The following is a 17,154-nucleotide window of genomic DNA, read 5'->3' on the forward strand; positions in this document are numbered from 1 at the left end:
TCGGACTCTTGTAAGCTGTTCCTGAAAAGTTGCCATAGCGTGCAACCGTGGTCATTACCAGAGTTTCCCGCTGACTACACAGCACGCACGCACGCACGCACGCACGCACGCACGCACGCACGCACGCACGCACACACACACACACACACACACACACACACACACACACACACACACACACACACACACACACACACACACACACACACACACACACACACACACACACACACACACACACACACACACACACACAGCCTATACTGTACCTACACGCATTACAGTATACAGTATATTATACACACACTCATTTGTCACATGCAGTAGTGCCCACTGTCACGTCTCATATGAACCCTGACAGCAGCAGGATAGTATGTCAGCAGCTCATGACACAAGTGTCTGCTGCTCCTCCACCACCATCCGAGAACCATCGCTAACATGTGCCTCAGCTCTGTCCCTCTCCCTCTCCCTCTCCCTCTCCCTCTCCCTCTCTCTCTCCCCCTCTCTCTCCCTCTCTCCCTCTCTCTCTCTCTCTCTCTCTCTCTCTCTCTCTCTCTCTCTCTCTCTCTCTCTCTCTCTCTCTCTCTCTCTCTCTCTCTCTCTCCCTCCCTCCATTCGCGACAATTTACAGCTTGGCTGCTTGCACAATGGTATCCTCGTGTGACACCAATCCTTCATCTCTCCCCCATCAGTTCACCACATAACCCATAAAGCCATCGCCAATCAGGTTATACACGGTTCTTGTTTCAGCAAATAACATTGAGGCTTATTTCTCAAATGTAAACATAATATCTTACTTCTTAGAATGTATTTATGCAAAAAATGGTTATTTGGACAGCTCTTCGTGCTAGTGGGGTAACTGGGGTAGGATGCATGTCTTCCAGTTCAGTCGCTATAAGCACTTCACCTGGGCGTGCTCTCCCTGTGGAGATTTAACACCCGCCAGACACCAGTAGGCTGATGAATGATCACCCACCCCGCATCAGGTTATTATTGCGTTCCGGAACACTTAAGAAGGGGAGAGGAGGAGATTACATCTGCTAGCTGTACGTGGTAAATCGCCCTCTATGGGAAAATGTGTGATGCTGATAAAACTACTCCAAACAATATCTTAATATAAGCCGTGCCTCATGCTGTGGGCTTTGTGAAGCCATTGCTTTGCACGGCTGATTTCTCACACCGCAGCCATCAGCATTTTCCATCGCCGCGTGGTAAACAGGGACGCATAGATCAGGCTGAATGCAATGAAATTACTGCAATAGCGTAATGGGATTAGAATATTTTCAACTTGTGCAAAAGGGATATGAGGAGGAATGAAGTATGAAGGGAAAACCCACTCCATTCTGACCTGAGATCAGATTCATACAAGGTTTCCACTGGACACACACTAGTCTGATGAACCCATTCTGACCTGAGATCAGATTCTAAAAAATGTCAGTCGTTCTTCGATTCTTCAAAAATAGCAGACCTACAAGCTCGTAGCGCGCCACCGAGCATAACATGATGCTAACACCAAAATGGGTTCCCGTTCAGAATGGGTTAATTGTTTTCCTGTCTAAGTCTGTCTAAGGGTTTCATTCTTCATAGTTCATATACTTGGGTCAATATATTGTAATTAACCACCACACTCTGTTGGTTCTCTGTTCTCTCAGGACCAAGTTAAGCCTAAGTCGAAAGTCAAGAGTTTGATCAACTTTAGGCCCCGCCATAAAACAGAACCACAAACATTTAAATATAATGCAGACTCTCTCTCTCTCTCTCTCTCACTTCCATCCTGTGCCCATTTGTTACACTATCTGTCTGCTCTGACAGAGAAGGAGTGTGGTAGCTTTAGGACTGCGAAAAGCAGGCGCCAAAGCACAGGGCTCTTAGATATACAAAGGGCCGGCTGCAGCCACGTATGGGTCTTCTCATCCTTGCGCACACGCACGGAAGGCACGTCAAACACATTCCCCAGACATCTTTCATGTATGTACAGTAGCTGCATGAGTGAGAGTATGGTGTACGACAGGTGAACGTGCACGTTGGTATTGACACATTTACCTTCTGCTGTCCAGTGTTGCTGTGACACCCACCCGCAGATGTACTGTAGGTGCATCCAAGCAACACATAATGCATAACAGGCATAAAAACACATCATGCCGGTGTTATGATTGCTGTGGTGTGTGGACTGGACAATACAGACACTTAGACAACACTCACACAGTCACACAAACACACAGAAGCTAATGTGATTGAAAGAACATGAAACCTTATTCCATTACTCGGTGAGGCGTGTAAACTGTAAATACCTTTTAAAACACAAATTTCACACAGCGACGAGAACCAATTTCGGTCCGCTCCCCTAATACTTTCCCTCGCTGACACTGCACCCCAGTATTAAAAATGCATATTCAAATCGATACGGTGCAATCAGTCCTCTGCACACACAGGTGTAATTTGATATGCATTTGCAGCCTGCTGATTACATTTGGACTGCGTTTTGTGCGCGAGTAAATGGAGCCCGGAACTATATGGCCCAAGTTTTAAACAGACAATAGTAGAGTGGAAACCATTTTGTTTTTGAGTGGGGAATCAGGAAGTCATTAACAAAACTGGTACATTAGCGCATAGCAGTAATGGCGGACTTACTGATACTGATACACTTTGGTCTGCCAAGAAGGCGCAGGTCGATAAATCCCCCCCCACACACACACACACACACCCTCTCTCTCTCTCTACCTGGCAAGGTCTGCCAAGCCATAATGAAACTGGCAAACAAACTACCGGACGCTTGGCCGGAGTGCCTTTACCGTACACAACGGCCTGCAGTAAGCCAGCCGCTGTGGTCGAAATCCCATCATTTAGACTGTAAGCATAAAGAGAAGGAGGCGACCCGGCTTTCAAACTGCTGAGAGAGCGGAAGTAAGTGTATTAACTGGCAGTTTCTCAGCTGTCAGTGGGTGTTTGGCTGGGGAACTTCCAGGCTCCCGTTAATGTAATGTTAATAAAAAAAACAAAAAAATAATAAACATAAGGGGTGGGGGCGGATGTGCACTATATGAGCATGGCTTCATTTCTACTGCTATCTACGGCACACCTGCCTGCCTCAGCAGAAAGCACACAAAGGGTTATGAACAGTTATTCCAGTGTCCCTGGTGCACTTAGGCCAACTAATGATAGCATCAGCACTGTGGTGAACTGAGGTGCATGCTGGGATGGATCATGAACTGGTCCATGTCCACACATTCTGATGATTGATATCTGGTGACTGCAAAGGCCATAGCATATCCTGTGCTATGGCCTCTATTCAGTATGAGTCTCAAAGGCCATAGCATATCCTGTGCTATGGCCTCTATTCAGTATGAGTCTCAAAAGGCCATAGCATATCCTGTGCTATGGCCTCTATTCAGTATGAGTCTCAAAGGCCATAGCATATCCTGTGCAAAGCCAAAGGCCATAGCATATCCTGATCTATGGCTTCAGTATGAGTCTCAAAGGCCATAGCATATCCTGTGCTATGTTAGCCTGGCTAATGAGCCAGACCGAATCAGCCGTTGGCAAAGAAAATTGCCTGCACACGACAGTGTGATTTGGGTCTGGGTTATTAGCCTGGCTAGTGCTATGTGGCTTCAGTATGAGTCTCACCAAACAATTCAACCCTCAGGATAGAGTTGTTTCATTATGGGATTAAGGTAATAACTTTCTATCAATTTGCAGTGAGCCCTGGTAAATGGTGCATTCATGTAGCGCCTTTATCCAAGGCACTTTACAGAGATTGGGCATTACATTCACACACCGATGCCGGGGGAAACCACTAACACTAACTCTGGGGAGCCCGGGTTTGAACTAACCTGGCGGTTCCCATCCGGTCACCCTACCCCTGAGCCACTGCCGCCATTATAAGATGACAAGTGGACCCAAAGGCCCTTTTTGAAACCGCCTTCTTGCCACTCACCCGACACACTTGCACTCGGAGTTACCCTGTGGGGGTCTCCGGGGTCACCATGTTGCAGCTTTCCGTGCTCGGACGGACGTACGGACGTATACGGACACTGGGACGCGTATAGGGACACACATAGCTGCGTAATGGAGCGGAGGAACCGCTCAAAAACAGCCCATCTACAAGCTGAGCTGGTAGATCGTCTATTTTCGTAACTTTTGAAATGCCCCAAAAAATATTGCCAGGTTGAAAGTGATTAAACAAACACACAGATGTTTGGTGTTTTACAGCAAACCGCACAGCATGTGTTTGGCCTTCTCTTCACCAAGTTGCCAAATTACTCAGCACTGTTCGTTATTAACGGACAACAGCTGTTATTTTCACAGCCGCTAAGGAGCCCAACACACGCACACACGCACACACGCGCACACACACACACACACACACAGTGTGGACAGATAGTGTGGACACTGCAGGCTACAGAGCCGTATAGCAGAAGGGCAGGATCGAGGGTGCGACACCGCTGACTCATGTTAATCAATTAGCAGACAACAGTGTGCTGCAGGCCACAGACAGACAGACAGGTCCTTGCAGTTGTCCCAAAATCCAACATCACAGTACTAGCTGCCAGATCACCTGTGTGTGTGTGCGTGTGCGTGTGCGAGCGTGTGTGTGTGTGTGCTGCTGTTAATGGCCTGCTAACTACTGCCAGGACAGCAGCTTTTTGCCTGCACTCCAGGGCTTCTCATTCTCATTACACACACGACACACCAACTATTTGAATGGCACAGAACACAACACAGGAAAAGCGGCACAGTTGACAACTGAAATGGCGTTAAGAATTTGTACTCCTAAGGGGGTGCACAAATCCGGCGTTAAATTGTCGCTGAACACTTAAATATCCTGTGAGAGCTGGCTGCAACAAGAGCATAGACTGTAAAAAATATGGACAAAGCGTTCCCCGGGTCTAACATGAACGTAAAATGAAGCCTGTAATGATATGCTAATTCCTGATGTAAGTCGCCATCTTTTGGTACCAGCTGGCCATTGGCTGGCTCCGTTTTGTACCAGCTGGTCATTGGCTGCCCAGACAACGAGGCGGGACTTCCCCCCTTCTTCTCCGTTGGTTTTTATTTTGACTCGAGTGGGAGGAGAAGACTCTTGAGTGGGAGGGGAATCCCGATCATAGACTGTAACGGTAGCCACGCCCCTCAGAACATACGCGACTTTATGGTCATTTTTTTAATTAATGGGACCATAATTTTCCAAAAAGAATATTATGACATTAGAAATGAGACTTTAAACTAGTGACTGGAAGAAGAAAGTATTCATGACCATGTTTATTAAGGTAATACAGTCTAGGTGAAGTTGGGCCAAAATACATGGGCCTCTATGGAGCTATGGGGCTTTTTGGGTCCAGTCCAGCGCCACAACAGGCCATTATATGAACTACCGATTTCAAATGAGGCTTCACGAAATATCTGGCTGACTGCCCCCCTGAACAAGAGATAGACTTGTCGAGGGATACAGTCTTGGAATGACAAGTTTTTAATTTAACTTTTTTTAGCTTCATTTTTTACACTTTCACATTTTTTGTGTCTGTCCCCTCAAAGGTGGAATATTCACAGCTTATGCCGCTTACGTTTTCACGTTTTTTCTTATCACGTTCCCCCTGTCAGTTGATAAGAAGCGGCCTGCTCACTCCTCATGAATCAAAGGAAAGCATGGCAGTATAGTGCCTATGAGGATTACAGCTTAGGCAATTTGCACCATCGTGGGATAAACATTTTAGAAAAATAAAATAAAATAAAGCGCTAGCTCCAAAATAAGTGTGACTCAGTTATGCATTCTCTTCAAATGTTACATGTGATCATACCCACCTGTGTTGGGCCAGGGGAAGCTATCCTTACAATCAATCAATCAATCCACAATATTATAATATTGTGTAGATATCCACAGACATATAGTATCTACTCATGATCCCCTCTGTTATGTAATATCCTGTCCCCTTTCTTTCCATGCGTGCAGGAGACTATGTAGTGCTGACGGTGTTCTTCGACCTGAGCAGAAGGATGGGCTACTTCACCATCCAGACCTATATCCCTTGCACCCTCATCGTGGTTCTCTCCTGGGTATCCTTCTGGATCAACAAAGACGCTGTGCCTGCCAGGACATCATTAGGTACGTTCATAAGAGTCTCATCAAGGTGGGTCATACTCCCATTTCCTGTTAAAGCTGCACCAGGTAACTTTCATGTACTACCGGGCCGGGATTCGAGCATGGGTCCCCCCTTACTTATCTTTGTTGTTGTTTTTTTTTACCACTGAGCCAATAGAGCACACCTGGGGCCCGTTCCACGAAACTTGGATTAGAGATTAAGATGGGCTTTAACACATATCCTGGCTTAATATATCCTGGATCAGTGATTAACCGGTTTCATGAAAGCTGGTTGATCTTGCCAGATTAACTTAACCAGTTAACCTGGATATGTTGAGGCTTGATTCGGTTTCATGAAAGTGATGCTACATTAGTTACCATGGAAACTAATGCTTTGGACTTAGCCTGCTCCGGACCAGGCTAATCCTGATGTCTTTACTGTTCATTAAGCAGTCAAACTGATCACAAACCAATGATGTTTTCCAGATTTATTCAATTATTATGGGTTTATGTTGCCTTATTTGTATCGGTCTGCATTAAAGGACTAATTTAAGCACTATATAAAATCAAATAACCAAAATATATAGGCTGCACAACATCATGACAGCTTGTGAGCTTGTAGATCAGCTGCTTTTGGTGAATGTTCCCCATGAATAGGTTTGCTGTCGTGCAAGTGCACGGTTAAGAAGAATTATTATATTATATTATATTAGGCTATATTATATTATTATAATTTTTTTTTGTAAAAGTGACAATCACTAAATATTACCATTACTCATTGTTTTACAACATATTACCATTGTAACGTTTCACCCACTACTAGTCCTACATACTTACACCTAGAAACCCCATTCAAACCTATTTAGGGTCATCCTACGGTGGACATGTGTGCCTGAAAAGGAATCTTTGAAATGTTTCATAGTTTTAGAAATATAGTGTTTTCAAATTTAAGACATTTATAGGCAGATAGTGGCACTTAAAAAAAATCACTTTCACCTAGAAACTCCATTCACACTTTGTAAAATTCAGCTTACTGTGGAGACACATGCTGGAACTTTTTACTTTGAAATGTTTTGTAGTTTCTGAGTTATTTAACTAAACGCCCAATGCATTCTCAATGGCAATAGCACAAACTTTGGCATGCTACATGAACCCATGACCCTCACCAGTCTGGCCCCTGTCTGGACAACAACCCCCTTCCCCAAAGGTAGCTCCCTCAGAGGAGGGAGTTATGGCCAAATATCACAATGCGACAATATCATTATGCTTACAATATTAAGAATTGTGTTTTAAGTTAATAGTAGTGGTAAAATGTAAACTATATTTTTGGGGTAGTTAATCATTCAGTCTATCCACTATTCACTATTGAGAGTATGTTCTCTCTTTAATTACAGCAGCAGTATTTATTTTAGAAGTCCTTGTATCAGTAAGTCTTGAATAGATTAGTAAAGATAATGAGATATACAGAAGGGAGCTGTAATGCAACTATTAAGGATGCAAACTGCCTTAATACCCCATGAAGAAGAAGGATCAGTAAATCTGTGATCCACATAATGGGTCTAGAGACAAAAAGCCAGACTGTCTATTAAGCCAGGCTTGCTGATCCCGGCTCGCCAAATCCGCCAATTCTGAGCCTCGCTTGGCTTTAGTGGAACGGAATAAACCAGGCTGTAAAGATCAGGATTTAAAAAGCCTGGCTTTGGCCTAAATCCTGGATTAGTTAATCCAAGTTTCGTGAAACAGGCCCCTGCTCGCTCAGAGGAGACACTGCTTGTTGACAGTACCACATGATCTAACTTTATGTCAATAGAAGAGCACCAAATACAACCATTCCAGTTGTGTTAGATAGTTTTACCATGCAGATAAATTAATTTAACTCAGAAGAGGGACTTGTACACTCTTCACAAAGGCTTTAGCTTACTTTTCTAAGAGTGAAAATGCAGCAAGAAAAAGTATTCCAGAAAAGAGAACAAACTATTGAATATAAATAGTTTATAATATTTTGGAATTTGGGCAATTGCGGTTGTTCTTTCAGTATTAATATGTAAATAGTTGCAAATATGTATTCTCAGAAGTCGTGTGTTGTTTCTGAACTAGTCCAAACTTAATTTGGTAGCATACTTTATGTACACAGCAGAGAACTGCTTCGTTTACAAAATTACAATGCGAGAGGCATGAATGCCGTCTCCTTTTTTAATCCCTTTGCTTTGTGTAATTGCTCAGTGAGCCTGTGAGAGAAAAAGAAAGTCTATGCTTGGATTCATTTTCATAATCAGTCAACCTAGCCCAAACACACATATGCTGCAGTCATACCAATGAAGTTCATTAGCAGTCAGTCCTGTCCTTAATTACTCTCCACCCCTTGATCTCTAAATTCATTAAAGCTGCAGTTCTGCAATCCATAACTTTTATGTCCATGACGCAGGATTCAATTCAAAACAGAAAGGTTCGCAAATCGGGTTGCCAACCATCCCTTGAAATAAGAAATTGTCCCTCATTTTTGCAAACTAAAACACGTGTCCCTTATTGAAGTGATATTATTTATGTTTTTAGTTCATGAGTTAACTTAATACATTATACTTTGAAATGAAAAATACCTTAAATGTATTCACAAGTCAATGATGTCATTTGTCTGAGTGGTCCAGCCCTATATGGACTGTATGGAATGTATTTTAATTAAAAAAACAATGTAATACTTCCTATATTCCTAAATTAATATGAGTTAAAACTCATCCAGTGCCACAGGTGGATACCAGTTTTGGCCCTCGTTGCCACCGAAGTCCATTATAAATAAAAGAAAGAATTTGTAATAAAATTGTGCATGTAATCATGTGCATGTATCATCACCTGAACACCAGATTAGAGGAATTTTCGAAATCTGGATGAAGTTTTTTATTTATTTTTTCAAAAAGGCGCCCATGGCAACGAGGGCGTCACAGGATAGGCGTCCATAGGCGTCATGTGGCACTGAATGAGTTGAGCAAAAACACAAATCTATGTAAGGTTAATATGAGCATCAAAGCAATATTTTAAATACTTTGTATTAACATATTTCAGCACAATCCAATGGGCTGGACCACACATGCACAAATGACATCATAAACCTGCGACGGGAGTTGTCCCCATTGAGTGAAAGATTAACTAATTCTAAAACAATAAAATATTTAAGGTATTTTTAATTAAAATGTTTAGTTATACAGTAGAGGGCAAGTATGATGCATACAAGGTTTATTAGCCAGGGATCCTTTTAAGAAAAGTATGCTAAGAAACTGCATAGCCCAGATCGTTTTCACTCCTTCATAAGTTCATAGATCCTGTAATGGTCTCCTCGCCCTGCCCCATGCAGCTCCTCAGAGACCAGGGGCATCTGCTCAGGAATCTAGTCCTGATTAGAAGGGCCTATCCCGGCACATATGTTTTTATGCATGTCCTAATGAGACATTAATTATGCAATGCAGAGGGGGAAGAGATGCAAAGATGCCGCCTCAGCGTAATAATAATGCAGGTGGCCGCTCCTCCGCCGAAGGGAAGAAAAGACAAACACGGAAAAAAGTTGAGAGCGGACAGGCTGAATTTAGAGGAAGACTCATCAGCTTTTGAACTTGCCCTTGGTTATCCCGACTGTGGGGCATCCTCAGAGGATGTAAAGAGTGGAGATCATACACGGCGCCGGTGCATATCCCTTTGTCAGCTGCTGCCCCCCCCCCCCCACCACCACCTCCCCCTAAGGCTCTAAACCCTGACCTCCTGTCTTCGCCGTGTGATCATTAGTGAACATGGCTGAATGTTAAAGCGATCCATGGGCTCTGAAATCCAACCACATCGTTTTTTTTAGAGTTTATATTGGGCAGGAGGCTTTGTGCAGCCTTATACCGCAATCATTCCTTTCGTTATTAGTTTCTCTAAAAATAGGCTGCTTTGTTTTTGTCTCTGTTGCAGGCTGGATTATTACACGTTTCGCTGCCGCTCTTCACATGAATCCGCATAAACACGACCGCGTTGTTAATTGCCCAGTGGATATTGGCTCAGAGTCAAAATGTCTTAATTTCCCCCTGCAAAGATAACAGGAGAGGTGAATGCAAGCTGTGGGTTTTGGGGAGTGGGGGGGGGGGATTAATGGCGATGACATAGTTCGTAATCCTTCAATGCCATCCGGCAAAATATCAAAATGGCTCAGAACATTGCAATATTAAACTTGAACCCTGTTTCTCGTTCCACGTGAGAAACAGACACAAATCACAGACTGCAGAAAACTCCCCCCCTGTGGCCTATTAGGCTAGCTGGCTGGGTGGTTGATGGGTTGAGTGGTCTGCTTGCTTGTGTGTGTGTGTCTGCTTGCTTGCGCGTGCGCGCGTGCATGTGCGTGTGTGTGCGCGCGTGTGTGTGTGTGTGTGTGTGTGTGCGTGCGTGCGTTGGGGGGGGGGGGGCACTTCCAATGTCAGAAGTAATCTTGTTCTTGTTAAACTGGGTTCAGCGTCGTGTGCCCCTAACCCCCCACCTCCATCCACATCATCAGAGAGAGAGAGAGAGAGAGAGAGCACCAGATGGTGCATACAGTCGGTGTCGGCAGATCGTGAAACTATGGTATATGGATCATGAGCTCAGCCCAACAGTGGGTCACCCAGCTGATGGCTATATGGTTTAAGTGGCACGCTGTCTGACTACCAAGTGTCTGCAATTATACAGCAGGACTTCTGCGCTGCCTTTCCTGCAGCATCGCAGGCGTGCCTTAATGGCGTTAAAGCACACCCGATTGTGTAATATTGTAATATTGCATGTGGGCCAATTCACTCATGTGCTTTGTAATTAGGGATGGGTAATTAGGGTGAAATTGTAATTGTAATTAGGATGTTGGTGATTCCGATTCCGGTTCTGATTCTGCTCGCCGATTCCGGTTCTTATCGATTCCCCGTTACGGTTCCATAAAGGTAAAACATACCGGTAAATACAATAGTTTAGATAACAAAAATATCTGAATTATTTAAGCGTTAAATGAGAAACTTTGTCATGAAAATAAGCTACTGGTGTTTAATTTAACCAGATCGAGTAAAGTATTGACGAAAGCAGATGTAATGTCATGTGTTGTAATGTACTGTATGTGTGTGTGTGCTTCTATTCTGATTCAGATACCTATATTTGCCATTGTGTATACACACATAGGAATTTGCTTTGACATTAACATGAGTGCATTCAATTATTTTTTCACAAATACCAACAGACACAAGACAACACCGTGCAGGGAAATAAATATAAAGTGCAGGGTTATAGTTCATACTAGTGCATCAATGTTGCCGGTGTTTAAAGTCACTAGGGGGCAGGGGTGGAAGGGAAGTCATTGAGCAGCCTGAGGGGAAAATACTTTGTCCTCTAGTCATCACTAGTTGTTTTTTGTTTGGTTTAAGCAGTCAAATTCACTCTATCAAAACAGTTTTGTAAGAGAATGAACCACCTTCATACGCAAGGCGAGCCTTTCGCTTGTTTGTCTCTTTCACAGAAATCTTCGTAAATTTTATACCGTGGTGAATCCAGTAGCCTACATTAAAGGCACAGCAATCAGTGGCATCTGTCTGTTTGAATTACAGCAACTGGCATATGTCACCCTTTGCTATAACCCCATCTGAGAAGTCATTTCTGCAAATACATTTTGATTTCAGCTTCTTTGATCCTAAGATCCAAAGCTCTACAGTGACATATTTTTCCAAGGATAACAGGATTTATGTTTAAACAAACACATCTTTTTACAGTTTCTACCCAACTTTAACCACTTTAAAGTGCAACTTATTTCCCATAAATGTTGGGACAACTCTGATTATACAACCCTTTATTATCTGTGTCCTCTATGTCAGTTCATAGCAGTTTCATAATACATACATCTAGGCAATTGATCAAATCTACATAATCCATGGTCTTCTTGGCTTTCATTTTCATGAGACAATGCTGTTCTTGTTTGCGTTATCTTCTGATACCACACAAAGGACACAGCACAATTCTCTACAGAGATATGTGAACACTCAGGACTTTGTAGTGTATTTCCTACCAGAGGTCTGCAATTCTGAAAGTAGGCAAATGGAATCACACTCACGAGTCTCTATGGTTCCACTTGAGTACTGAGGGTCCTTGAAATTAAAAACATTTGGGAATCACTGTTGTACACGTACCGTATGTTTGGAAACCAAAGGAATAGCCAGCACACAATAAATGTTCTTTTCACATGGTTTATTACCTCTGACGAACAACCAATGGACTGAGGAAGGCCAATCTGGCCGACGCGCGTCCGTTGGTACTTGGTTGCTCGTCAGAGGTAATATACCATGTGAAAAAGGACATTTACTGTGTGCTAGCTAATCCTTTGTTTCCATTTGTACCTTTGAGCCTAATTTGGAGTGTTGTGGGTTGTCTCTTCCTCTCACTGACCTATGCTCCCATTGCCAGGAATCACCACTGTGCTGACCATGACCACGTTGAGTACCATCGCCAGGAAGTCTCTCCCCAAAGTGTCCTATGTGACTGCCATGGACCTGTTTGTCTCTGTGTGCTTCATCTTCGTCTTCGCCGCGCTGATAGAGTACGGCACGCTACACTACTTCGTCAGCAACAGGAAGCCCAGCGCTAAAAAAGACAAGAAGAAGAAAAATCCGGTGAGCATCTTTCCAAAACACAAAACACAAGCAAGGGTGACCGTTAGTTCTTTTTCCTTTTATTTATTTTTACCGTGAAAGTTCTTCACGCAAGCTACACAGGAGAGTGTCGATTTCAGCTATTGTGTTCAGCAGAAAGTAAGAAACTGCTTGGTGAAGTTCAAGGCATTATTTCGATATTAAGTATGACTTTATAGTTTCTAAAACTGGGTATCAATGTGGTTTCCTTGAGGCAAATCAACCCATCCAAGGGCCCTGGCGCTACACCAAATCAAAAGGCCCCATGCACGTGTGCCAAGTGATTTGCGTGTGCATAACACAATCAAGAACGACACTTTTCACGCTTGCGTGCCCAGTGAATGAACACGTGTGCGTTCAGTGGCAGTGAGTGCACCGCCAGCACTATCCCCATGCGATGCTCCCATAGAGTTATAAGGCTGTTCCCCCGACGCTGGATCTGCTATTCTTGAGTCTCCTCCCACCGAGTGGTTAAGAAACTGTTGGACGACCAAAAACACTAGCTGGGGTTCCTGGGTTGCGTTGCAAATCGGTGACCTATGAATACGGTTTAGACGGAAGCTGTATCTATTTTTGAAATAGTCTCGCACAGGGCCCTGCAAGCTGTGGGCCCTGGTGCTTAGTCCCATTGTTTATCTGGGCCTGCTTGAGGGGATTCCAGGGGTCCCCACTGAGTTAAATGATTCATATACTGTAGTTTGAAACCAAATGTAAGTAACCAGCGTACATACGGAAGTAGACCTTTCCATTTGATTCAATCCATCTGTACACTCTCAGAGTTAAATTAACAGGGATTGTAGATCATATGGTCCTAGATATTTTAAGAATTTCATCAAATGGGGGTCTGTGGCACACCAAACTGGGGGAGGGGTTCCTGAACGTTAAAAGGGTTGAGAATGCAAAGATTGTTGTTCGGTCAAGGTCCTCCAGTATACTGTAGGTGAAGGGTCAAAGATTTTAGCCCTTTAGTTTAGCCCTTACTTGTTATTTATAGATCTCCTTTCCCTGCCCCATCCAATCACCCCTAGTGTATTATAGAGCACATCAGGATAATCCTTCGGGACATCTCTTACCCTGTGCTGCTGTTTCCCTAAGGGAGCATCTCCCCAGAGGTCACAACCTCATGTCACGCACAGGGGTAGTGGTGCTGGAGGATCAGTCAACCTGTCCTTAATCTATGCAACACATCTGTCACAGCACATCACACATCTGTAATCTAGTCACATACCATAACAGGAGTGAGTCTCTCATACTGCAGGAGCCTCGAATCTCACACAGCACAGCTTCCTCTATACGCAGTGGATCAGGGCCCACTTTAAAATTCCAAAAGTTTCATGGCCCCAACATGCAAAGGCCCACCCATTTGATTGGGGTGTGTGGGCCACGTGTATTTTCAGAGCGTGATTATTGTATTGATCTTTTTGTAAATGAAAGGTTAATGAAAATGTTTTTTATATTACAAAACCGTAGTGTTTTGCTAATTATGTCGGCTTACTTATGTTGACGGCCCACCAGTGGGCCCCAGGTTGAGAATCGCTGGCATAGTGTCTTCCACTAGAGCTTCTCAAACCTTATTTTTTGGCCCAGATACCCCTTAGAGGGGGTAATGTTTTCCAAGTGAATTATTTCGTGGACCCCCTGGCTATGTGTCACAGACCCCACTTTGAGAACTGTGGTGCTAGTCTACAGTGCACTGTTATTGAGGCAGACGTCTGATTATAGTTGGTCCCTCTGACTATCTGACTATCTTCACATAGTTATCCTCTCATAGCAGATCGTCCACATAAAATGGCGTTCAACGTAGCTCCATATTTGCCTCGCCATTGACTACCAGTATAACGTTTCAAAAAGTTAAATATTACAGTTAATTTTATGTATAAAACATTTGAACAATCAATCTCCGCACACTCAAAGAAGAAGGTCTATGACCGAAAGCTTGCTATAAAACCCAAGTCTATGGCCAGTGTTATTTAGTTATTATTTTTTTATTTCTCTCTCTATTAAGTATACTGTAAACAGTTACATTAAAAATTGTATGGAAGCCCATGAAGCCAAACATAGTCTGAAATAACTTTCTATGTGAAAGCATGAAGGAGGAGAAAGAGTAGTTTGGGGGAGAATAAATAAATAACAAGCATGAAACAACACGAGTGGGCGCATTAGTGACTGCACCATAACTAACATTTTGTCAATCCAGTCAGAGCAGAAACATTAATTTAACATTGAGGCGAACTGGAGCGCTCTACTTTCCGTCGCTGTAACTAAGGTTCTGCCGCGGTCTCTAAAGCAACTGGATGAATGAATGAATAATGGTGGAATTCCAGTTTACCATCTCAGAGGGGATGTTCTGGCTCGGCTTGCCAAGGGTGTGCGTATGTGCTTTGATCTTTATGAAAAGTTGTAAAATATATATGCTCTAAAAAGAAAAGACATTAAATATAAAGCAGAAGAACAAAAACTACTTTTGATTTCCTTTAAGCTGTGTTCCATATAAGTGTCTTCTCTTAGATTTCATAGAGATACTAACAGTGTCCACTATTTCAAAGCTGTTGTGTTTTGTTGTATCTATAATCACTATAATCTATAATCACTCTGAAAATGTATGCGCTAGATCTGATAACACACATATCCGAGCTCCAGGGCTTACTGTCGGATCAATCTTTTGATGTGTACCACACGATACAGCTAATAAAGAACATTAAAATAAACGAATAAAAATAAACTAAATATGTGAAACATTCTCCAATTGCTTAGATAAGATAAGACTTATGCATACCTCAGTTTAAAGTGCCAACGTTACCACATTGTACCACAATACTCATAAACCATGTACTGCAGCCACTATTTAACCATTGTATTATGCTCTCTCTTTAATTCATCTCTCTTGTGTCAGTCGTACATTATTATTTTGTTATAATTTATTTACTTATCCTTATTTCAAAATTAGCCATTCTACAAGCTCACATGTTGCAATGCTTGTATATTGGATATTTTAGAAAACTTTAAATAGGGCTTACGTGGTTCAGACTCACCGCGCCACCTGTGATACTGTATGTTGTAGCCTACTATGCATCTCCCCCCTTGTCTGTTGTGTAATAAGTATGTCTCTTTTATAGTACACTGCCAAAACCCGAGTGTTATTCTAACTCCGAGCATTTTAAAATGAACCCCATGGTCCATTTTTACACTCAGGATTTTGCTGTGTACTGTAACCTACTGTACATGTCGCTCTTCTGTATTTGTTTGATTATCTCTGTTGAGCTGTCTGTTTACTTCAGTACTCTCTTTAAAAAAGAAATCCACATGTTCTTTGTTTCCTGTCCGGACAAAAGCTCCTCCGACTCTTTTCGTCAAAGGTATACTGCCTGTGTCTGAGTTTACCCTATACTGACTGCATGTGTTTGCTGCATTATGGCTCTTTGGGCCGCTAGCACTTCACTGCTTTGACCAGTACTGCCTCTCCTTAAAGCATATATCCTGTCTCTGACTACCTGTATTGTCATTGTACTCCCACTTGAGTTCCTGGGTAGCACAATCAAAGAAATAACACCAAACCTGGGCTCGATCATGCACAGTGCGGAGGCAGCCAGCCAGCCAGACGTAGACTCTACTTAATGTGGTTTTGTTTGGAATCTCATATAACCATTCACACACATGTACAGTGTGTACATGATAAATCTATTGTACCAGCCCTATAGGGGCCTGTATGACAGCATTCTGGCTCCCTCTGTCCTGTCCTGTGTCAAGCCTAATTTATGCTCTGTCGCACGTGATGGTATCGCATGCCGAGAATAGAAGATCTACAAGCTCACAACGCGTCGGATGCTTGACGTGTTGTGAGCTTGTAGGACTGATATTATCGGCGTACGATACTGTCGCGAAGTATGAATCAGGCTTTACACTTCGCTCGATTGTAACTATGGCAAGCTAGTTTCTTCTTCTTCTTCTTCTACTTCTTCTTCTTCTTCTTCTGATTCTTCTTCTTCTTCTTCCTCCCATCTCCTGCCAGTAAATCTATAACCGTATTTGTTGGGCTTCTAAACCCTGACGCTTCCTACAGAGTCAGCAGAGCCTTAACAGACTGAAATAGACAACCCCGACACTGTGTTAAGTCTAATTAGAGCTTGGGTCCGTTCAGTGGATTAACGCATCGTAATCTCTAAATACCCAGAAAATGCACACCAGGTGGGTGGGCGCCAGCGAGGAGCTAAATTTAACGCAATGCAAGTAGAGAGGAAATAACCTCTAGTATTTTACCAAAGATATATATATTTTTTTCTTTTTATCCCACGATTTTGCAACCCATTTTTTCACCCAGTGTCAAGCATCTAATGTAATCATGGGTGCTACACTCCCTCTGCCAACCTGGGGAGAGCAACGGACTGACCTCATGGTTCCTCCTATGCATGAGGAGTCCAA

General features: G+C 43.1%; 1 protein-coding gene across 1 annotated transcript in view; it reads left to right on the forward strand.

Annotated features, from left to right (window-relative positions):
* gabrg2 (gamma-aminobutyric acid type A receptor subunit gamma2) overlaps positions 1 to 17,154 on the forward strand; it is a gene marked incomplete at its 3' end in the record, with an annotated part of 76,098 nt that overhangs the window by 56,513 nt on the left and 2,431 nt on the right. Inside the window, exons 7-9 of the mRNA XM_083789077.1 lie at positions 5,951 to 6,103; positions 12,512 to 12,717; positions 16,068 to 16,091. Coding sequence (XP_083645203.1) covers positions 5,951 to 6,103; positions 12,512 to 12,717; positions 16,068 to 16,091 — 383 coding nt within the window. The remainder of the gene's footprint in view (positions 1 to 5,950; positions 6,104 to 12,511; positions 12,718 to 16,067; positions 16,092 to 17,154) is intronic.

Source organism: Protomyctophum parallelum, assembly GCF_964188405.1.
Source record: "Protomyctophum parallelum genome assembly, chromosome: 1".
NCBI classification, from domain to species: Eukaryota; Metazoa; Chordata; class Actinopteri; order Myctophiformes; family Myctophidae; genus Protomyctophum; species Protomyctophum parallelum.